At 46.5% G+C, this 24,242-nt stretch overlaps 1 protein-coding gene across 1 annotated transcript; it reads right to left on the bottom strand.

Annotated features, from left to right (window-relative positions):
• On the bottom strand, window positions 1-23,924 carry LOC133342285 (embryonic polarity protein dorsal-like). Its single transcript, XM_061551355.1, is given in 12 exon segments — window positions 1-1,954; window positions 2,697-2,957; window positions 4,780-4,866; window positions 5,563-5,781; window positions 8,137-8,241; window positions 9,258-9,392; window positions 10,373-10,464; window positions 14,140-14,240; window positions 14,242-14,289; window positions 16,046-16,227; window positions 17,764-17,787; window positions 23,695-23,924. Coding segments are annotated over 12 exon segments (2,103 nt in total). The 5' UTR covers window positions 23,732-23,924; the 3' UTR covers window positions 1-1,142.
• Window positions 23,925-24,242: the final 318 nt, after the last annotated feature.

Genomic DNA, 24,242 nt, shown 5'->3' on the forward strand with positions numbered 1-24,242 from the left:
GAGATTTATAAAACGTTTATTTTTGAACGGAAAAAATATTGTACATAGAGCAATATATTAAAAGCGTGTCATGTTTTCATTTGAAAAACATTTATTTTTTGATAGCAGTGGACAGTGGACATCTGTTATCTTAGTGATATAATAATGTGTCCTACGCAGCTGTCCATGGAGTCCAAACTTGCCCTTTATAAATCGTCAGTTTGAAAAGCTGTTATGACACAGTCATTACTTTCACAGTGGGCTCAACAACTCCCCTGCCATGTATATAAAAGGGTTACACACATCGTCTTACAAAACAAAAAAAACATGCACCTTAAAAATACATCTTATATTTTACACATTTTATATTGAAAACATTTTCATTTCAAAAGGTTGGATTTAGTCAAAGTGGCAACATAATTCTGTTACAAATTCATTTAATGACACCTTAAATACTACAAACTAACAAAACAAAGTCGAACAATAGTTTTACTAAATGTTTACATATAACTCTGTTGCTCTATATTAAATATAATTTTTATATACAGAGCTGTTGTGGAGTTTGTACATGTGGTAGTAAAATTGGCATTTCCTGGGAATGTGTGTGAACATGTTTAGTCCATTCGCTGAGCATTGCTGTACTTAACCAGTCAAGAAACACAAGACAATTACAAGTTGTACTTCACCCAGTAGATCTTTGTCATTACCACGAAAGATCACAATGTATATTGTTTTTAAATTTATATGAAAAAATATAGATATAATTACGACGGCAAGAGTATCAGGTTCATGCGTGCCGTGTTATGAGATGTGATGGCGTGTCTACAGGGAGAAGGCCCCAACACCTCAGTGTTGTACAAAACATGATAATGACATATCACGCAGCAGTGCATGCCCAGTAAAGGATGTCTAGCAGACACTCCTCACAGCTGGAATCTGGAGGTGTTATGTTTTGTCTAAAGTTGCATTTCCACCAATATTTGACACAAATGTCACATACATTTTACAGAGATTATCCCTTTTCATCCGTTTACTTTCGTTTCCTTTGTTGCCTACACCCGATGACGTTCTCCGCACGACACCACGGCCCATTCCAAACGGAAATTGTTTAAACCGCATCCAACTCCCACACAGTGATTAGCCTCACCTCACTGACATCCTCCCTAGAATTGATTTTGGCCTGGCCCTCCATTCACAAAGAGTGGCCCAAGTGGTGCCTGCAAGCCACAATGCGAGTCATCAGGTATGTTCGACAGCAGCTGCCCAAACTCCGTGCTGTCAAAGTTCACCATGCTCACAGTGTTCTCGTCAATGTTCGGCAGGTAGCTCGTGTCCCCCTGTGACATTGAGCTCGGCATCAGCTGCGGCTGTGGGGTTTCAGCAGGGTTAGTGGGCAGGTTGCTGGCAGGGTGGCTGCCCACCTGCACTGTGCTGAAGTCTGGAGGCTGGTAGTCGTTCAGCTGCTGCTGCTGTTGCTGCTGCTGGTGTGGCATGAGAAAATTGGGGCTGCTGTAACGGTCGGCATGAGAGAAGCCCATGGTGCCTGGCTGGGTGTCGGGCGTAAGTGGCACAATGGGCACGGCATCCAGGTCTCTGGGAAATCTCGCATTCATGTCATCGATAGGATTAATGCCCCCAAATAATTGATTTCCCGGCGACTCGTCTTTCAGCATATCGCTCCAGCTGATGACACAGTCCATACCAGATGAATCATAGGGGTTATATGCATAGAATTCGTGTTTGATAGAGACTCCGTCAGATGGGAGTACAGCTTCTGGAAGCGTGGGCTGGGGTGGTGGAGCTGATGTTCTCTTCTCTCCCCGTAGACCAGTGTACTGGGCTGAGGGTGGCTGATCAACCATGGCCTGAGGCATAGATGGGGCCCTCTGAGCACCATGACCGTAATTTATCGGGTGCATGGCCGTAGGAAGAGGAGCGCTTGTCTGGATTTTGGGCATATGAAATACCGGCTCACCTGCAGAACACACAATTAGAGTTAAATATGGTAGTAGAGTTTCAACTTGAAAATGCAATCGATTGATCACAGAATGAAAACAATATCACAGGGCTAATTGCACTTTATCAATGGAGCACACATGCAAAACGATCACACAAGTCAGACGGAAACTTACAATTCTTATGCATAATCACATTTATACTGAATGCAGTTAAGGCAACTTGTCTGTGTGCAGAGTTCTCTGTGTCAAGCTAAAGTCACTTAGTCAACCTAACAACGAAATGTGGAATATATACTGCGGTAATTAATTAATTCACTAAGGAAAAACGACTTGTTGCCATTCTAAAACCAATTATTTAATCCACATTTCCAAGATAAATAATATACTGTGTCCTCTAGATATTTATCAATTCATCCCCACTACCAGGGGTTACAATTAATTATCTCGATCCGGAGTAAAAATTTCATTCAAGAATAATTTCTCACTCGTTTTTGCGATCTCATTTGTATCATTTCTCGGGGCTTTTTTGTCTAATTTTTCGAGTTGGAGCCTTCACCGTAAAGGCAACATTAGCACATAATCTTCATATAATTAACAATCTGCGAATAATAAATTCTAACACACAATTTGACATTGCATCTTGAGTATAATAATCGATTTTAAACGCCACATACCGATAGTTTTTTCATTGTGCCCGTTCATGTGTCCAAATAACAAAGCATTTGTGGTCATCACACATCAGAAATGCACAGCACTTACTTTTGAATTCGTTGATATGCTGCTGATGTTGTTGGTGCTGTTGGTGCTGCTGTTGCTGCTGTTGCTGCTGTTGCTGCTGCTGTGCTGCTGCTGCTGTTGCTGCTGTTGCTGCTGCTGCTGTTGCTGCTTGCTGCTGTTGCTGCTGTAGTAGCTGCTGCCGTTGCTGTTGCTGCTGCTGTAGCTGCTGTAGCTGTTGCTGCAGCTGATGTTTTCCTGCCAAGCGCTTCCCTGGGTGAATCACTCTTTGTCCACCATGATCAGCTGTAACAACAAACACATTCACCATTATCATCCCGATTACATTTTTCACTAAACAGGCAACGGATGTATTGCCCATCACCATTGTCTTTGCTTGCCCTATCATCATAAACAAGTGTGTGAGGTGTTACACTCATTGTCGGTATAGGAATTCTTACGGGGCCTTGTCGTTACTTAACAAGACAGCGCGGGTTGGTGGATGGTAGGGATTGGTGGTGGAGATGGGTAGTGGTGATGGGTGGTGGTGATTCGTTGGTTGGTGGTTGTGTGGGTTGGTAGTTGAACCTTATGGCGGGACCCCGGGGTCCCATAAGCATCCGGCTCTCGCATAAACATTATATTATAATGTAAACAAAAACTTTGCTCTTTTTCACCAATGGGTTTGAAGGATGGTGGCAAGTGTTGTCTTGTTAAACTATGCCTTTAAAACTGAAAATGACTTACCTGCAGTACCTCTATTTAAATACACTATCGAAAAAATAATTTACACCCCTCTGTCAATCATCGTGTTTCTCAGTGTTGATTTGTGAACACACTTTGTAAACAGTACATAAAATAGTACGTGTTTTCAATGCGCTGTTCATATTGTAACAAGCGTTTATACTAGTGCTACTCTACAGAGTAGTGGGTCGCCGCTCCTCTTATCCGCATTGATACGAGCGTTATGTGGGGACGATGGCTTAACCGCAAAAAAACCTATCTGCACAGATGCATACGGACAAGAGATGTATTTTGATTTAAAGCTTTCGTGACTGCAGGGATTCATATTCTTGGTTCTTTCGGTAAAGTTACGTAGAAGGGAAATAATAAAATAATACAAAAATAATACAAAAATAAAACAATACAAATATAAAACAATAATTGTTTTATATCTGTATTATTTTATTATTTCCCTTCTACGTGACTTTACCGAAAGAACCAAGAATAAGAGATGTATTATCAAACAGGAGGAATTAACGGTGCAACGCATCTCATCTGTTAAATATCTGCAGGTAATAGGATTGTCATTGATTGATCCTGGCTGCAGACATTGGCAGGTGACAAATAATAATGAAGATAAGAGAGCAGTTTCACTGTATTATGCATCCCGTTATGACAAATAAAGGACTTAAGTCGTGTAGGCAGTTTGAGCAGCTTTGGGTAAGACTTATGATCCTGCCCATACGCGGGCATGGAGTGCATTCGCTTGTTCAGCTCTTCTGCGCATTTGTCCTCGCTGCGCTTGGAGGACGTAACAACAGAATGATCCTGCGCCAGGTGGGTCGTGGAGTTTATGTGCGCGGTGGGACTGAGTCGCCAAAAGTAAAAAATTATTGACGATTTTGACTTCTGTTTATTCAGGACCCCGGGGTCCCACCATAAGGTTCAGTTGCTGATGAACAGGTGGTGGCGATTGGTCATGGTCATTTGGGGTTGGGGATTTGCGGTGGTTGATGGGGATCAAGTCTGTGGTGGTTGGGTGGGTTGGTGGTTGGTGGAAATTGGTGGTGGTGGTTGGGTGGGGTGCCATGATCATGGTCTGGGATGCCCATTTAGTCTCATTGTGTTGCCAGACTATCCCTAGGACTCTTGATGATGCTGAAATCTTCGGTGGCGCCTGTTACCCTAGCGTGTGTGCATGGGTCTTTGTATTTGCGTACGTGGGCCGCTATTTATCCCCGAGTTTGTGATGTCCTTCACTCATTGTTATCTTATGTCTCATTTTATCTTTTCCCCCCCTCTATATTTTCCATTTTTTTTGCTCGACTGTGTTGACAAAGCGGTTTGAGATGCCGTGGCATTTCGGCGCTAACAAGACCCTTGTGAGAGAGCAGCTATCACTTACCAATAGTCGGTCCACTGTGCTGTTCTAGAAATTCCGACAAGTTTTGCGAGTTCGGGCATTTCCGTTTGACTTTGATCCCGTATGGATCTGTAAGCACACACACACGTTTAGATATTAGGTTACCTAAGTTATACAGTCCAACATATACGTAGATAATTGTTAATACATTAGTGGTGGATTAAAATGCACAATAGCAACTGCCCAAGTTAGCAGCTTGTGTCAGTTTGTCACCGTTACTAAATGCTAGTTGGGCAAAGGTGGTACAATTATTTTATTGTTCAGACATGTGCGATATGATGGAATTTCTAACAATCTTATACTTTCCAGGTTAAGCACTCTCCTAGCTTATAATTATTTAATTTACTAAAAATCGACTTTGTAACAAAAATTTATTTTATAGTCGCATGAGCCACATTGCCAAGTTTTGCTGTAAATGTACTTCTGTAATGTGGTTTTAGAGCATTTAATAACACAAATATACATTTATGTAACATGTGAATATTTCCAAAGAGGCTGTATAAATATTATACAATTATTATTAAAATAATTTTCTATTTACAGTAATTTAGGTTGAATGAAAGGAATCTGACCGCTGATGCTGAACAAAAGAGATCTCTCTTAACAAATAGTTCTTCAAATTTACCGTAAATGTAGACGCTGCCAAGGAAATGAAGCAACTGCAAAAACCCAACACTTTAAGAATGAGCAAAAGCTCCAAGGGAGGGGAAGTTGACATGTGCAAGGGCGGTTGAGCGGTGCGGAAGTCCCGCTGCTGGCACTCACCGTAATCGTAGGGGAGGTAGCGGAACTCCATGCTGTCGCTGACCTCGTTGTCGGTGGGCCGGCGGAGCTGCATGCGCACGGTGACCTCGCGTGTCACCGTCTGGTCGCGGTACGGCGGCGTGGTGAAGACGATGGCTACCTGGCGGTGCACATCCGTCTGCGAGAACAGGCCGCGCGCCTCCCAGCCACTGTCGTCGAAGAATCGAACTTCAATGTCCTCTGTGGGGCAAGCAGGAGGCGGGCATGAGCAGCGCTCAAAACCACGGCAGGGCCCATCAGGTGAACGATGATAGCCGGCTACTTTTTTTTTTTTGGAGTCGATTTACTTTGGCCAATTTAAAAATGGCCAACACCCCGACATCCTGCCTCTTGAAGTTAGGAAACCTTCTACAAGCTACGCCCAGCGAGACACGAACGTTGATGCCTAGCTCTGCCCATCACCACCTGTCCAGTGGCAAACGTGGAAACAGGTTAGACTTTTTTTTCCCACAAATAATTTGTATGTTATCCGTTTAGTCAAGTAAACATACCAATAAGCGGTACAGTAATTGATTACTTAATGAAGTGAGTATCCCAGCCCTACTTAAAACCAACCATGTCAAAAGGGGACCAGGCAGTTTGGGGTGCTAATGCTGTGTCGGCACTACATCGATACTATGTCCGAATTCGGGGAAGCACCTTTAATAGAACTGGGTGCTCAAGTGTGCCGAGATGATGGTTTCAGCCTGATCACGATTGACTGCAGAAAAAAACTGAAGAACATATTAGAACTGGGTTCTGTGTTTTGGACTGTTTAATTCAAGTCAAAAGCTACCATAATACAAAAATTAAGACTTTAAAGCGACCTTCTCGTGTACCACCACAGCACTCTAGTGACATCACTGGGGTGTGACTTGTAACATTCAAATACATCACCGCTGTGGCGGTACACCCGGAAATCACTTCAAAGTTTTGTGCGCAACAACATAACTTTAAACTTGTGTCGGCTGAGGGCACGGAGCCTTGCATTCACAAGATGAAGCTATTTGTGGTTTAGGTCGCATATTCTCTGAACATTGCTTGGGGAAAACTTCATCCATAAACCTCGGCGGCTATGACATTTGCAGAAATCAATAACCGCGGGCGAACAAATACACATTTCATTTATGACGGTTGTCTAAATATGAAGCGCCAAGAGACGCGTTTTCCAAAGCGGAGGAAAAGGAGCAGCGCTTGCCACGGCTATCCCGAAAGAGTAACTTTTAAGAGCATTTCTCAAAAGCGGAAGATGTTTTCAGTAACAGTCTGCAACAATCCTGCAAAGCAACATGTGCACCGCTACAGTGCTCAGCTCAACAACACGCTACTCCTTCCTCAACAACATGCCACTCCTTCCCATTTCCTCTCCAATGAGATGCACGCGTGCGATAAAAATAAATTAAACACAACCAAAGGGCAGTTTATGCTACAATTGAGTGTGGCTGGTCACAATCTAGACAAAAACAACCAATGCTTTTCAAATTTTAACGTTAGTCGGACGTCTGGCCGTTTTGTTCCTTGATCTCAGCTACACCGCCACAAATATGGAAAAATAGCGTCCACTTCCTATGCATAGTCCGCCTCTGACACGTCACCGATAAAGAGGAACTCCGTTGGTAGCTTATGTACTAACAAAGAGAAATATCCCCGGTGTAGCCTTAACAGACTGTTGGGGCAAGTACTGTTAGGAGCATCTCTGAAGGCGGCCACAGCACATGAGGTGGTGGGTGGCCAGGAGCACGCCCGTCCGCATTTGTCTCCCCAGTGGCGATTCATTTGAGGTTGTGCTAACACACACCCCCACACCCTGCCTCCACCCCGAAACGATGTCATTATTGTTATCGTTAGCATTCTCAATGAAGCCATTTCTCAATCAAAAACAATTTTTGGATGACCCTCAAATGGTGCAGTCAGTGCCACCTTTTTAACCATGAATTGCTTCCATGTGCCCGGCACACAAATATATGTGGCAGTCTCGAATGCATTAATTGAACACTCCTACGGGGGGGGGGGGGGGGCTCTGTGGGTTGAAGCATGACAGCCGGCAATATGGCCAACGCTAACCCTCTGGAATGGCAGGTGGAGAGGGGCGGTTCACGAGCTCAGAGTGTGGAGAGGATGAGGAGAAGGGGAGGGGGGGCGGGGGCACCCGCAGCAACCCACGTGCGGGGGCGGGGTGTTGTTGAATGCCTTTAAGCAAGTCACAGGTGCCATTTACAAGTGTAATGCCACTGGGTTGCAGGTGAGGCCGGCGGGTTAGGGGTTGGGACGGTTTGATAGCGCCAAGTTCGTTCAACTTTGCGATTAGGCGACACCGCTCAAGACCGGTTTAACCACGCACGGCAGCAATTTGCAGCACGTCTAAGCGTACATTGCCGATAGCTAAACGAGGGTGGGATTGCAAGAGGCCCGCACGAGTAGAAATGCAGGGCGGGAGCGATGGCGAGCGCAATTCCGGCCGGTGCGAGTGTGGCGGTGATGGAGGTGAATAACGAACGCGCGGCAATGACGGCAAACGAAACCCAGCCACCGCTTCCCTCTGCCCATTGTCCTTACCTCGTTGTACTTTGTCACACAGCAGGAAGACCTCATCGCCGCCGCGTACACTGCCCACATTCTGGCTCACCCGGCAGATTTTCAGCTCGGATGTGCTGGTCGCACCTGTGCCGGAACACAGCGTGTGTTTGCGAGCTTTCGGGACGAATCGGTGGCAATTTCCTCCGCCACACGACACTACAGCACATTGTCATAACCTGAGCCACATGTGCAACCGCACGCCGATTTTACCACACTGATTGTACAACTTCTTCATCATCTCTTTATTTGAGTAGCAGGAGTGCAAACACCGAGGAAGCAGTGGCGCTGAGTTTAGCGGACAGCAGCTTCATAACATTTCTCGTGGTGTTTGTTGCTAGCCGCTTAATGTTTTGGGCTTTTGCTCGGCAACTGTTTAATTTTTATTTTTGCGCAAAGAACCTCATCAGCAGTTCGATTTCTGGCCATCACTTGCGTGAGTGGCGAGAGAGGTTTGAAACCGGTCTTGGGCTCATTCCCTTTGCCAACCCACACTGACCAATGTAAAGTAAGGTCAAAACCCCCAGCACTGAGATGCATTGGTGAGGCCTTCATCCAGCAGTGAATTTACAAAGGCCTGTAAATTAAAATTCCTTATTAAAGCAAGCATGCGTGCCGATGCACACGTGAATAAGAAATTCCACTCATTTAGCCCACACGGAGCCTTCAGACGACTTGCCTTGTGAGTCCGTGTTAAGGCTGCCACAGAGCATTGAAAGGGGAAGTAAGGTCAAAACGTACATGCTTTTTCCACGGTGCTAATGCTGACACATCCGCTCCAGCAAAGGCAACTTAAAGATTCCCACACCAGTAAATACCACTGTATGCCACGGATGGTAAAGATCTGACCTTGAGACAAAGGAATTATATGCACGCTCACGGGTATAGATAAAGGTGCAGCCCTGCAATTACTTGCTATACACAACTGTTGGTGGAAGGGCCTCCATTGGAAGGTGCCCTAGAGAGGCCCTCTAGAAGGCATTTGGCCCACTGCGCCGAATTGGCCAGACGTCTACGTGACTTTACCGAAAAAACCTAAGAATATGAAAAAACCTAAGAATATGTCTAGGGAGAGGCTCGCGAATGTAAGTGTTGAGACTCACGGCGGTCGCGGATCTCGTGCGAGACGACCGGGGGGAGAGCCACGACGTTCTGCGCCGAGTCGTAGACGAAGGCCTCGAAGCAGAGCCGCACCACGTTCAAATCCATGTCTTCTATGTCGAGTGCCGCATTGCCAACTGCATGCGTCGAGGAACGGAATACGAATAAATATACAATTAAGGTGCAATGTGGACTTATACAGTGTATAAACGTGACTGCATCTCAAGACGTTGCACAGAAAAGAATGGGAATATTTATTTTGTAGAGAGGTAGTCAATCAAAAGCAGAGGAAGCAAGAGATCTGTTGAGCCTGGATTTGAGTAGGCGCAGGGAGTCAACAGCACTGATGGGTTGGGAATGGGAATTTCAGACAATGGGGGCAGCAGGGGGGAGCAAGCGACCTCACGTAGAGTAAAAGGGGGGTTCTAACAAAAGGCCGTGGTTGCTGGAGGAAAGAGTGCATGGAGGGGAACAGAGTGAGATGAGAGGGGAGAGGTAGGAGAGTGTGTGCAGGGGAGTAGAGTGAGATGAGAGGGGAAAGGTAAAGGAGTGTGTGGAGGGGTGTAGAGTGAGATGAGAGGGAGAGGTAGGAGAGTGCGTGGAGGGGAGTCGAGCGAGATGATAGGTAGGAGAGTACGTGGAGGGGAGTAGAGTGAGATGAGAGGTGAGAGGTAGGAGAGTGTGTGGAGGGGAGGAGAGTGAGATGAGAGGTAGGAGAGTGCGTGGAGGGGAGTAGAGTGAGATGAGAGGGGAGAGGTAGGAGAGTGCGTGGAGGGGAGTAGAGTGAGACGAGAGGGGAGAGGTAGGAGAGTGCGTGGAGGGGAGTAGAGTGAGATGAGAGGGGAGAGGTAGGAGAGTGCGTGGAGAGGAGTGGAGCAAGATGAGAGGGAGGAGGTAGGAGAGTGCGTGGAGGGGAGTACAGTGAGATGAGAGGGGAGAGGTGGGAGAGCGTGTGGAGGGGAGGAGAGTGAGATGAGAGGGGAGAGATAGGCAGGGGGTGAGTGCATAAATGACCTTGCAGATGTGCGAGTGGTGAGTGTCTACAAAATGGGTGTCTTGTAAATGCGATTCTGCTCGAGAAGCCACGGGGGCTATGCTCGCACGGACAACGACGTACCGTTGAAAGGGTCAACTTTTTTCTTGAGGCGAAGTTGCAGGGCGTCCATGATCTCCCTCCTCCTCACGCACTGTATGCCCAGGTTGGAAAAGCTGCACACGCCAAGCACACGGAAGTAAGGAGAGGAACGATCAGTCAGAGGCAGCCACTGCCAGAACAATACCAGGCTTGGCACAGATAAACTGCTGGCTCTGCTTTTTGCAGGTCACGTACACCAGAACGTTGCGTTGTCGTGCATACTTCAGTGAACCTTATTTTAGGTCAAATGGCAGCTACTACGTTTGTTGTCAGGCATATAATGAGGGTGTCTTCACATCCTCTGGAAACTCAATTCATTGTCGTGATTCCGGGTTGTGATTGATGATTTTTTTTCACTTTTATTTCCTCTTGTTTTAGGTTTTTTTTATTAGTTCTGCCCCGTTTTGTATTCTATTTTGGCCCATTAAGCATAAAACTTAAATTTTCATATAATGGGCAGGAGTCATAAATAATATATTCACATATACACGATTATATGCATGTATTGTGAGTATAGAGTCACATTTAATCAATGAATAATATACAATCTTGATTTGAAGCTTTCGTGACTGCAGGAATCCATACTCTTTGGTTCGTTCGGTAAAGTCACGTAGGTAGAAAAATAAATAAAAATATATCACGAACGTTTCGATCGCAACACAAGCGGTCGACCTCAGGCAAAAAAAAAAAATCTAGCAGTAGAACTGCTGCACCAGGAAGAAACACAGCGAGAGAGCTGTTACAACAAGACGTTATATATGTGGCGAAGGGCAAGCAGGCGGGGTCTGAGCTGGAAAGGAATTCCATCCCCGCACGCAAGCACGTCAGTTGTGTTAATGGGGGAGATTAGGGAGAGAGATTGGGGAGAGTGATTAGCATGAAATGAGCTTCCGTCGCCGCATAAGAGTATCACCCCCATAAGAGCACACAACAGCAGTGTTAATGGGAGATTAGCACTATGTTGATGGGAGAGATTAGGCAGGGAGATTAGGGGGATTAGCAGATTAATGTCATGTCTATGTGTAACACAAGCTGCGGCGCTGCCATCTGCGCTGTGAGAGGCAAGTGCGTCCATGCAAGAGAACCACCGCAACGGTGGTCGCGCCAGTGAGACACACAGCCCATCACACAGCCAGAACCATCGATACATCGAGGCTAAGGGAGCAGAGGGGGCCATGTTAGTGAGACCCCAGCCCATAAATGCAGAGGCACCCAACAGGGCAATGCAACTCAGAGAGTCGGAGATAACAGCTGAACAGGCAGGGAAGAATGGAAGCACCACTGCAAGTTACGACTTTGCTTGGTTAATAACGTCCTTCCAACGATTGCTCAGCTTATACCCATCTTCTCGGTTGAAATTGTCTCTGTGTTTATATATCTGGATGGCTTCATGGACAAATCTTTGATGGTAGCCCAAAGGTTTGCAGAGTACCTTGGTCTCGTAAAAAACAATATCGTGCGAAGCCCACTGCGTTATAACAATGATTAGCCACCGCAGAGGTATTGGTTCCTGCCATGTTTCAAATCTGCCTTGTGTTCGCGAACACGGTCCGAGACATGTCGTTTCGTTTTCCCCAATGTAACTGCTGCTACAGACACAACTGAGTTTGTAAACACCAGGGTATTACATGTCAGGAATGACCTCCTTCACAGATGGGATCAAATCACGGATTTTGTGTACTGTATTGAATCGGACCTGGATCCTGTGTTTGTTTAAGATTTTGGTAATGGTAGCTTGCCATCATTTTCCACTTCCATAGTGAATTTGATGGATGGGTGTATGGAATTGATGTGGTTGAAAAAATTGGTTCAGTGCTGGCTGGCCATGTGGCCAGATGACGAAAGTGTCATCTACGTATCTCTTCCACAGTGAAGGACGTAGGGTGGATGTCAGGATGGCATCCGTTTCAAATTTCTCCATGAAAACATTTGCTACCACTGGTGATAAGGAGAGAACCCATAGGGGTAACCTTCATTTTGTTTGTAGAATTTACCATTCCAGATGAAGTAAGTATTGGTATGGCAGTGCCTCACCACAGTTGGTACATTAGGATTCAGTCCCTGTTGGACCAAGTCTTCAATGATTGCTATGGTGTCAGGTACAGGTACCTTGGTGAAGAGAGAGACTACATCGAAGCTCACAAGCAAATCATCTGGAGACAGTGAAATGTCCTTGATTAAGAGAAACCAAGTGAGCTGAGTTAAGTACTGCTGAGGTGGTCTTGCCCGTGAATGGAAGCAGGGTCTCAGACAGAAATCGGACCAGTTTGTAGGTAGGTGAGTTGATGGTGGAAACGATAGGACGGAGTGGAGTACCTTCTTAATGGATTTTTGGAAGGCCATAAAATCTGGGTGGTCTAGCAGCCAAAGGTTTTAGAGAAAGCTGCTTGGTCGGTTCGATTAGAGAAGTCGAATTAGTGATGATTTTGTTGGTTTTTGTAGCCAGGCGGTTGGGAGGATCTTTGTTGATTTTGGTATAACTGCCATTATTAAGAAGGTCCTGGATTTTGTTGTTGTATGTGGTTTTATCCATGATGACCGTGGCATTGCCCTTGCCGGCTGAAAGGATGACAATGTCATCTCTCTTTTTCAAGTGAGCGAGTTCAGAGCGCTCGTCCCTGGTGATGTTACTAATGGGTTTCTTCGCGTTTTTGAGGATGGCGGCGATTTCAGATCTTGCCATGTCTGCTGGGATGTGACCCAAACCTTTGAGGGCTACGTCAACCTACTCTTATGTGGCGACAGAAGCTCATTTCATGCTAATCTCTCTCCCTAATCTCTCTCTCCCTAACCTCCCCCATTAACACAACTGATGTGCTTGCGTGCGGGGATGGAATTCCTTTCCAGCTCAGACCCCGCCTGCTTGCCCTTTGCCACATATATAACGTCTTGTTGTAACAGCTCTCTCGCTGTGTTTCTGCCTGGTTCAGCAGTTCCACTGCTGGATTATTAATATTTTTTTCCGCCTGAGGACGACCGCTTGTGTTGTGATCGAAACGTCGGGATATTATTTTTTATTTTATTGTTCTACCTACATGACTTTACCGAAAGAACCAAACAGTATGAATAATATACAATTAAATAAATAAAGGAGACATATATTTGAACTCCTTTTGCACCGTACGTAGCCAACCGTACAAATTGGAGGTGCGGAGGAAGGACAACAATAATGCGTCTTCATTATTTTTATATATTAGATTACTATTGATTCACACTGCATAGCAAACTAACTCATCAGCAGCAGTCCATTCCCATATATATCAATCAGGCGAGCCATTTCACGGTAACATTCTCATACGCATGGTGAAAGAGATTGCCCATTGAAGCGAGATAAAAAAGGGGAGGCCGAGTTGTGGCAGGGTAGCGCATTGGCGACGCTCGTGTCTCACAGCGAGAAGGGCCTGGGGGGTTAAATATAACATTCAATGCAGCTGATGCCAATGCTGAAATTTTTAAAGGAAATAAAAGACTCAAATACGATTACACAAAGCAACATCGCCCCCGGTTGTGAAAGCCAGGCAATACCCTGCTGTAAAGGAGTCTTGAGACTCAGCGGGGCTTTCCTGAGTAAACAAGTGTAGTAGTCATAATAACGATATTGTGATGTGACCTGGGCCATGCACGACACAACCTGGGTGGAGGAAGTGGTGCCAGGCAGGCAGAGCGAAGCACTGCTCTTTTGAACCCTGCGGGACTTGTAGCCGAGCGTAGCTGTGGGGGTGATATAGGTGGGTGCGAAAACGGATTACCTGGCTATCATGCTGTCGGGGCCGATGTCCATTTCGCAGATGCCGTCACGGCAATCTCTGCCCACCAGGCTGTGTGGGTGCGGCTTGGGTGGGTCCGATTTCGGTCACCAGAGACACGCGGATCTTGGCTCGGTTTTTGTAATTGAGAATCTGCCAGACAGAGATTAATAAGACTTCTCCATTAGACCTGTAAGAAAGAACATAAATAAACTATTTATTTATACTATTGTTTAACCAGGTAAAAACCACCGAGCGATGTAGCTCTTGTTCAGAAGCAATCTGGCCACAAATGATAGCTCAACGAAGTGGCTTATCATGTGGATATTTATAGCAGCCAAATACTCTGAATGCATATTTCTGAATGTGGAGGAAAAACCGGAGGACCCGTAGGAAAATCCACGCTGACCACAGGGAGAACATGCAAACATCAAATATACAGGCATCAGGTTCCGTATCGAACCCACAACCTCCTGTATACCAGGTGAGGTAGTTAACATCTCATCACCGTGGCGCCCAAGAGAAGGATGATGAAAGCAGTAATGCAAGATCTGCTTGGGCTATACAAGATCATTGTTAAGCAACTTGTCATAACGATGTCAGCAGTTGGCCTTCCACCGGCACCTCCCATTAGCATGGTTGGCTACATACGGTACAAAAGAAGTTCAACATACATACATATAGTTCGTACTTCCTGTGTTATGTTACAACAGAGTTGTATGACTGCAGCACTGGCTGGGCTGTCACATTGTCAACAGATAATAAAGATAACAGAGTAGCAATCTGGTCTTTGAACCCATTTGCGTCGAACCTTAGAGTGTTATTCCCACTTGCCAAAAACTACTTAAAATGGAATTGTCCAAATATTCAAATGCAAAACCCTCATATTTACAAAAATGATTCCTGTGCATGGTTATGTAACACTTTCCAACCTGCCTCTCAGGATAAAACACGTTTGCATATTTTAAAATAAACTTTCTTTTGCTCTTGTGTTTCCAAGTTTTGGACAAACTTTTAATGAATTTGGCTGGTTTTCTACAGCGTTAAGTGCCTTACACAAATACAACTTTGTACTCCAGCTTCGTTCATATTCTATCATCTTTACGAGAGTCATAATGACCCCCTCTCCCCTTGTCAACCTCATTTGTCAAATGTTAAAGACAAGCGTTTATATTCTGTGCCGGTCTGTCTTTGATACGTATTTTACATCACTATTATTATGCTGTCTCCACTATTCCTCATCTCCCTGCCCAACGCACACACATTCCACACCCACCAGAATGAGATGCATTCAAACCCTTTTGCATCGTGTTCTTTGTACATCCATCCCTTTTTCCAACTCACTGCTGGATGATGACCTCCGCACACCATGCAGGTCATGGGGGTTATTAGATCATACTTCACTATTCTGGTTCGTGTGAAGGTGGCATGCATAACAGTACAGTGCAACAACATACTCTGCACGCGCTGCTCTATAATGCCCGCCATGTAGCATTGCAACAGCAGGTAACACTTGTTATGCATAGTGGCTGTCCAACCGAGTATCACCCAGGCTCAGGTCAGCCCTGCTTAGGTTCCCAAGTCTCACGAGACTGAATGAGAGATGTGGTCACACGATGTTCAACCTCAAGTCAAGTTTTCTAAAAACAAATGCTGTTTGACAACTTGCAAGGAAAGGAGCCTGTACGTTGATGTCAAGAAGCTCAAAATCGAAGGGGATGGAAGTAGTTTGAGCCACAGAACCTGCTATTGGGCAGAAGACTAAAGAGAGAACGTTAACAGCTGTTGCGATGCAGGTGTGCTTGTATTCCTCGCTCACCCGGCACCACTGGGAACGCGTGGTCCGTTGTTCACCGTTGTGGTTATTATACAGGTGGGCGTGCATGCGTGCACGTAATGCATTGCTCACCTGCACCGCTGGGAAGGTGCGGTTGCTGTCAGTGCTGTGCTCGCCGGGGATGCTTCCGGCCGAACGACCCTCGCACTCGTAGCGGAAGCGCATGCCACGCTGCCGCGGCTGCTGCAAGATCTGCAGTTGCGGCTCCGTGCTCTCTCTCTCCGTAATGCCCTGAAGCATTTTCTGTAGGCTTTCTGTAGGGAAGGGGGGGGGGGGGCGTCACATCCGGATGTCGTTCAGGAATCGCAATTACCAGCCTAACCGCCACCTCCTCCATTGCGGCCGTCACTACAATCACTCTTCCATCGTTACTGTCACGGAATTTTCAGCTGGTTTTGTCCGGATTAAAGACCCAGAAAATATTTCCGCAGCCGGCACTACCGCATACAGTATATCTCTCGCGATGGCTGCGTTTACCAGTGACATGCCTACTCCACTCGACCAGCAAAGCCACGAGATATTCAATTACAAGCCTTGGCTTACCATCATCGGTGACGGCTTGGAGGGGGGGGGGGGGCCCTTAAATCATCATAACGACGTCATTATACATTTATCATCAATCACACCATCACCATTCAGCAATCAGTCAATTGATCATAATCTAGAACTCACGTGTTATCAAAAGTTACGGAAACTAAATAGATGCAGGTGCCCTGAGCACACAGTGGAATATCACTGACCACACCAAATTGTGTTGCAGTGATTAAATCAGGTGAAATACCTAAAATAACCAGGGGTCAGTCATGCTAACAGTGTTGCCATGCCTGTGCAGATCAAACACCCGGCTGGTTAGACTGATAGCAGTTACTTACTTTGCAAACGCACCCTGTAAGCCTACTTGAGTGCACTTTGCTCTGCGAACCAGAGGACACTATACTATCTGCACAGCTGGCAACACACAATGCACACACAAAGCGGCTAACGCAAAGGCTAGTTAGTAGTGTAGTGCACACGACTGACAGTTTAGGCCAAGCATAGAGGGGTGGACCAATGCATCGATTAGTACCAATTCTTAAACTCATGAAACATCAAAACACATATAGAAAAAATGTGGTTTTGTATTAATACGAGCTTTACCCGGCATTTGTGCGGGATACACGTCCAGGAATGGAGGGTGAGTGGGGGGGGGGATGAGTGACGTTCGCGCGTCTCGCGAACCCAGCTCAATGCTGTGGGATGCGGATGATGTAAATCACGCAGGATGTGTGGGGTGGTATCACCTGCACGCCAGCCAGCCATCTAGCCAGGCAGCCAAACTTCTTTCTAACAGAGTATGATTTGTTGTAAGTAATAGGTTCTTGTCACCCCTGCAACCACTAGATACACTAGCATTCACTGCAAAGTAAAACATAGTCTTGAAGCTATTGCGACAATTCATCGAATCGCCTGGTTCATTCCACCCATACTTGCATATGAGTGCAAGTGAAAAAAGGTGGGGGACACACTATGCCAGTTCAGTGTGAAGGATGTGGTACCACACACGGTGGGATTTGGAATATTTCATTGGGAAAGTTTTTTTCTGCGCTTTGTGTGACGTCAGGCAACATGCTGCCACCCGCGTACCAGTTAAACCCCCAATCACACACACCGGCTAGCATCGGTAAACAATGCGGGCAGAGAGGAAAGTGGTTTTCCACGAGGAGGTGGTTGCCTCCTTAGTTAGTAACACCGCCAACACACACACACGTGGGCACCATGTAGTTAGAAAAAAAACAAGCGCTGCCACTTACCCATGTCAATCGATTGGCATCCATCTGAAGAAAAAAGGCAAACAAAGGCGACAGCGTTAAACGTGTACATCGTAGGCACACAGACCGGAGCCATCAGAAACGCTTGAGTGAACAGTATCTACATACTGGTAGGAACCTCCTGGTTACACCAGCCCACTGGGGATTATTGTCAGTTTAACACGTAGGCTTTCGCGACCAATGTTATTCATAATCAACGTTTTTGGGTTTAGATCGCGTTATTTATAAATGTGTCGTAACCCTCCACCACCCGACACGGCCAATCAGTAAAAAAGTGTCACGTTGACAAAAGACAAATAGTTCACTGCTTTAGCCCACCGGTGTGTTGAAGCCATTGACCGAGCAACCCAACGTTCCTACCAGCACCCTCCGTAGGAATGTGTTTAACTTTGTTTCTATGATAGACTTAATTCACACACACACGTGCCAACCAGCGTAAAAAAGTGTGACAGTGTTAAGTGTTTGTGCGCATGTTTCTGTACAGTAGTTGAGTAATGCCAGCACATACCTGAAAGGCAAGTTCCGCTAAACCACGGACCCAAAGTGCAATGCCCCAAAAATTAAGTCTATTCAGCTTTCAATTATTTACTCTTTTAACTAGTAAAAGGAAGTAAAACTTTAGAAGTGACTACATAGCATGAATTCATTATACCCAATCCAGTGCTGCTGTACTGAGTGTAACTGTGTTTTTTTTTATTTGGCGAGTGCCTCCATGTTGAGGAAATTGGGGTCAAACGCCAGGAACTGGCCGTGCTATTGTCATTCTCTATCTCGGCAAACGTTCATAGCAACAACGATTTGGAATCTTCCTGGACACCGCTCCCACGGAACCTTATCGCCCGCGGGGTGATAGGAATTCTACACGGGTCCTCTCGACTTTGAACCTCACCATTTAGGCACTCGGCCCCAAATGAACCATGCAAATTCGAACAACTTAAGTTTTACAATGACATAATCCGCAAAGAATACACGTGGCATTAGAACAGCAAGGGAGAAGTAACCAAACTTGTACTCCAGGAATCCACACGACCTGCCCCATACCCTGAAGCTACCCGCAAGGTAATTCATCGCCCACCGCGCCGTGAAAATGTAAACAGCAGAGCAGGCGACAGCTTCCTCGCGATCAATGAAATCTCCGCTGAGCGATGAAAAAAATCAGCGTGGGTCAATTGTGCGAATGAATGGAAGGCAGATTTGGCTACGGAGCAGAAGCTTGGCGAGGCATTTTGTCGTTTCGCCACAGCCCACCTACTTGCTGCACCGCATTAAGTGTTTTCCTCCCTCCGCCCAGATCGCCATATTCACCGAGGGCTCATTTTAAAACGACAGCAACCCTCACGCAATTGTACAAGTAGCCCAAAATGCTGATATTTGTTGCAACATGCAAATGCATTTCTTGTTAAATTAGGATCAACAAATTAAAGGCGGATCATCGTCTTTCGGGCGATCATATAAAAGCCTCTTCTCTACAATTTAAATTCTCTACATACCACCATCATCATCACCACCACGACTCTGGCTGTCGCCTGAAGAGGCTGGTTGTAATTACCGGCGAAACGTCACGATACTCCAATTGTAAATGTTGTGGGTTCACTCTCCATCACACAACCGGTTTGTGCTGAACTAGTCACGAACTGGCATGCAAGATTTGTCACGCAAACGAAACTAATTAGCTGTGTCAGGTGGTGGCGGGTGAAACAACACATTCATATTCACACGATCTAACCAAAAAAACATCTATTGTTGACCATCACCACCACCGCTCCCATAGCCAGCACAGCTTCACAGCTCGGCAAGAGGACGTAGAGTAGCAATACTGATTAACAGGTGCAGAGAACAAGGAACTTTCATGAAAACCAGCCGCAAAAAACGTTGCTATTCTTGTCTCAGCCATAGCTACTGTACCACACGTGACTCGCTTTCACAAACTAAAGAAGGGCAATGGTTAAACCGTCGTTTGGTAATGAATTGCTTAGGTCTCATACGCTGCCAGCATCGTAACAGCGTGGGGGGGGGGGGGGTGCAAGATGAATTATTGGACAGGCTGAAAAGGAAATGTCTTCATAAAAGCCAGCCCTATACACAATTAACTATGTGCCGATGTTACTCTCAACGCACGCGGACTTCAGGTGTTGTAATCGGCACCCCCAGAGTTACTCGCCGTTCGCATTCTCTCACATTGCGAAAGAGGCCGGAGCATGAAGCTTTCGTGACTGCAAGGATTCATATTCTTTGGTGACTTTACCGAAAAAAGAGGCCGGAGCATATTACTGCGGTCAACTGCAGCTCAAAACGGAACCGGTTTGCCAGTATCAAAGTATGAAAAAATAAGAACCTTTAATGGGGTAAAACCTATTGTAGCTGCTCACCCCGAGCTATAAATGCTCTGATAGTGGCATTGTCTTTCTTCTGTTCGCTTTTTGGCGTTCTCTGGTCCGACAGTGGTGAGACAAGGCCCTAAAGAAGGCTGTCTCTGATGTTGGCCAATTAGTTTCAAAGACAATGCGACAATATTATTCATTATCATAACAATGTTGGTTTTCATGTTCACCACACGCACGTGTGGTCAATGCAGACTTGATCACTTGCAAAAGGTTTCTATTTGGTGTTTGAACATCTTAACAACCACCTGTTTTAGTGCAAAAAAAAGGGTAAAAGCTATTCTCATTTTTCACGGTGTCAAATTATCACATAATTCCTTCGTTTTGTTCGGCACGAATTTCAAAACACGTCTTTTGACACCACAAAAAAGGCAGGGCAAAGGTGACACGGAAGAGAATGCGTCCACAAACGGGCACAGCAGCAAATGTTCTGAAAGGTAAGGGATAAACACACGAGGAACGGTATGTTCATTTGCACTTTATGTTCATTTTCTGGATGTACCCTCGCAAATAAATTCAAAGCGGGTATCACCGTGAGAATGCCAAATGCCCAAGATGTGTTTTTCTACACACAGTAGCCACAAAAGTTTCACCAAGTGTTCTGCAACAGTGTCGGAATTGTTAAATGGTCCACTGAAACTAGGAACTGCATTCCTATAGTAGTGTACAGTAGTAACACACTTACTCTAATTCCACCACACCCAGAAAACCCTTTTGTATCACCAACACAGAACACACACACACAGACACTGCCCGCCCCATGCCTGGCATGTCCACCACACACATCTCGCCGAACACGCCACCTAACGCACCATGCCCTCCCGAGTCGTTCGAGAAAAACCTCCTTCCCCCAACCTCAACCACACACAGGCCGCCATGCCAACCAGGAAATAACACAGAGACACATCACGGCCAAGGGGCACCCAGCAGGTCAAAGACAAAGATCCCCCGTGTAGCCTTAACATACTGTAGGGGCAAGTGCTGTTAGCGAGCACCTATAAAGGCCGGCACCGCACACGAGGGGGTGGGTGGCCAACACCACACCCGGCCGCCTTTGTCTCCCTAGTGGCGATGTTTACACATGTCACCGGGTATTCATTTGAGGCCGAGTCGACTTAGGGGAGGCCCAGGACCGATTCAAATAATCGTCACCGGGTGCTGGCCGTGAGTGGCCGGGTTCATAGCGCTAACCACCAGAGGTGTGGACTCGAGTCATGTGACTTGGACTCGAGTCAGACTCGAGTCATGAATTTGATGACTTCAGACTCGACTTGGACTTGCATAACAATGACTTTGTCCCACCTCTGCTAACCACTATACACACACACGAGCACACTCTTGAATTGTGAATGTATTTGTCTGCTTTAAATGTAGTCACTGTGATTCATGCGTGGTGTGGGGTTTGTTTGTGCTAAGTGGACCCCCCCACTACCAACACAGACTTTTCGTGTCATTATTTAAATTCGGGCCTACATTGTGTGTGTGTGTGCCAAGAGAAACAACATCACTATACAGCCCAACCATATTCATGGTTTAGCAGATAAGACAAAAATGTGGGTTTAAAACTTACATGAATCGCGCTTTACTATGACAATATAACATTTTTAAAAAAATATTGTGAGTTTGAATGTTCTCGCGATGTCATCTGCGTGAATGATTCAAGGTGGTTTGAAGTGAAACTACAAATACTTTCTCTTCGAGCCCTCGATAACAACCGTGGGCTTTTTTTTTATCACGGAGCAGCAAACTCAATTCCACCTTCTTCCAAGTGCAAAGAAAGGGCTCACACGGACAAGGTCAACGCAGACCATCGGCGAAGTGGCCACGATTTCAATTGTCAAGTTGTGGCTCCTGGGCATCCAACAGTTGAACAGGTTCAAGGGGTCAACGTGGCAATTGCCGTGGATGGCACCACACAAATAGCCATCGCTCCCTTCCTGATGCCAGATCTCACCAGGTTGGCACCAAATCTCCAAGACCAAACTACTGTCCCTCAATCTGGCTTCAAGTCTTGCCTTGGTCAATTAATGAGACAGCGTCAAGCACATTGATTGTATCGTGATTTTGGGTCACGTTTGTTGAGGAAACAAATGTCGATAAATGACCGAACACATTTTGTCTCCATTATTAGGAGAATAAAATGGTTTAAATGTTGTTGTGTTATTTAAGTGAAAAGAACCGATATGCAGACACTGCCTTACAACAGTGTACAGCTGCTGATCTCTATGTACCTGAAGTTCTGAGAGTACTTAGGGGTCATCCATGTAGTGGGTACACAAAAATCTGTCAAAACTTGACCCCTCACCCTCTTTCCCTGTACGCACGCGGACTTTTTACACCCCCTCCCCATCCCCCGAATCCTATAGAACGGCCGATAGTTAATCCACGCAGAAACGATCAAGGATCAATACTATTAACGTGTTTAAGCAAACAGATAGTCCACACCACCATTTGAAGGCCAATGTAGACAAATTATTATCGAGGCTTCACCACCCCCCACCCCGTTTCCTATGCTACAAACATTGTCAGTAGTCCCCCCCATACGCAAACTACGCATTTGGGTTAACCCCCCTCCATGCGTACGTACTGAATGGATGGCCCCTAAACTACTGTGGCAATGGTAAACATCACGGCAAGAATGAAGGTTGTACTAAAGCACAGGGCTAGATAGCAACCGATTGACATTATGCCTCTCCATGTACGTGATGTCGTCGGGAGCGAGTAACAAGAAGACCCCTGCACCCCTAATATGGGATTAATCCTACAGGACCCCCCCCCCCATTGGGATTCACCACAAGACGGGGGATCTAAAAGATGCGGGGGGGGGAGAAACTCAAGGGGGTCAGAGACAAGGGTTTGACCCAAGGTCGTAATTATCATAAATATTGGGGGGGGGGGCACATCCCCCCCAATATTCAAATATGCTCAAAATGTCCCCCCCCCAATATATTGCTATAAATAGATTTCTGTTTATATGATTGTGGTTATGGTTGTACTTTATTAATCCCTAATCTCTGCCATGACATACAATGAAACAAGAAAAGGTAAAAAAAGAAGAAAAAAAGCAATGTAATCATAAATAAAAAGTCCATCCCATGTGTTAGTGACATTTTTTTATATTTTAGGCAGTAAATGGCAGGAAATTCGTTGTCAAATTTAGATTTTTTTTCTGGGGGGGGGGGGCCCAGACCCCCTGGAAGATTTGGGTCCCCCCCAATGTTGACTCCATGGCCATGGCCTTGGTTTGACCCCCACGGGGAAATAAGCAGCCGGGGGGGGGGGGTCTGTAAAGAAGGGCATCTGTCAACACGGCTGGACAGAAGGGACCTGCCAGGGACCGCAGGAAGACGGGCGGCAATGGGGGTCACAAGGAGAGGGGGTCACAAGAGAAGTAGAAGCCAGGGGAGCGAGGGGGGCTCCAGGGACAGATACCCCCCCCCCCCCAACAGTGACCGACTCAGCATCGTCAGGGGACCCTGTCCCACCACACAGAAAACTCGATGGGGGTGCGAGGGGATGAGCCTCAACTCACCTTCTCGCGATGTGCCGGCCATGGCGAGCAAACTCATCGGCCCGGGATGGAGGGACGACGGTGGTGGTGGTGGAGGGATTTGCTGATCTCTCTTCGCAACACTCCTCCGACGGCTCTGGGAGCGCGACGAAAACAAACCCCGAGCGAGGAAGGGGGTGGGGGGCTGAGACGTGGAGCGTCGACCGGGCTCGGAGTTTTTATGAAGGCGTCGACCCGCGCCGGGAAATTCCCGGACGCCGCCTCCAACTCGTCACGAGCGGGGGCGGCCGCTGCCCGCCCCGCCCCCTCTGCCCGCGTGTCCCCTCCTCCTCCTCCATCTTCACCTTTTATCCCCTCCTCCTTCATCTCTCCACTCCTCCTCCTCCACCTGCTCCACCTCCTTCTCCTCCACCTTCACCTTTTATCCACTCCTCCTCCATCTCTCCACTCCTCCTCCTCCACCTGCTCCACCTCCTTCTCCTCCACCTTCACCTTTTATCCACTCCTCCTCCATCTCTCCACTCCTCCTCCTCCACCTGCTCCACCTCCTTCTCCACCACCTTCACCTT

This window comes from Lethenteron reissneri, chromosome 14, assembly GCF_015708825.2.
Source record: "Lethenteron reissneri isolate LAM-NWPU_2019-01 chromosome 14, ASM1570882v1, whole genome shotgun sequence".
NCBI classification, from domain to species: domain Eukaryota; kingdom Metazoa; phylum Chordata; class Hyperoartia; order Petromyzontiformes; family Petromyzontidae; genus Lethenteron; species Lethenteron reissneri.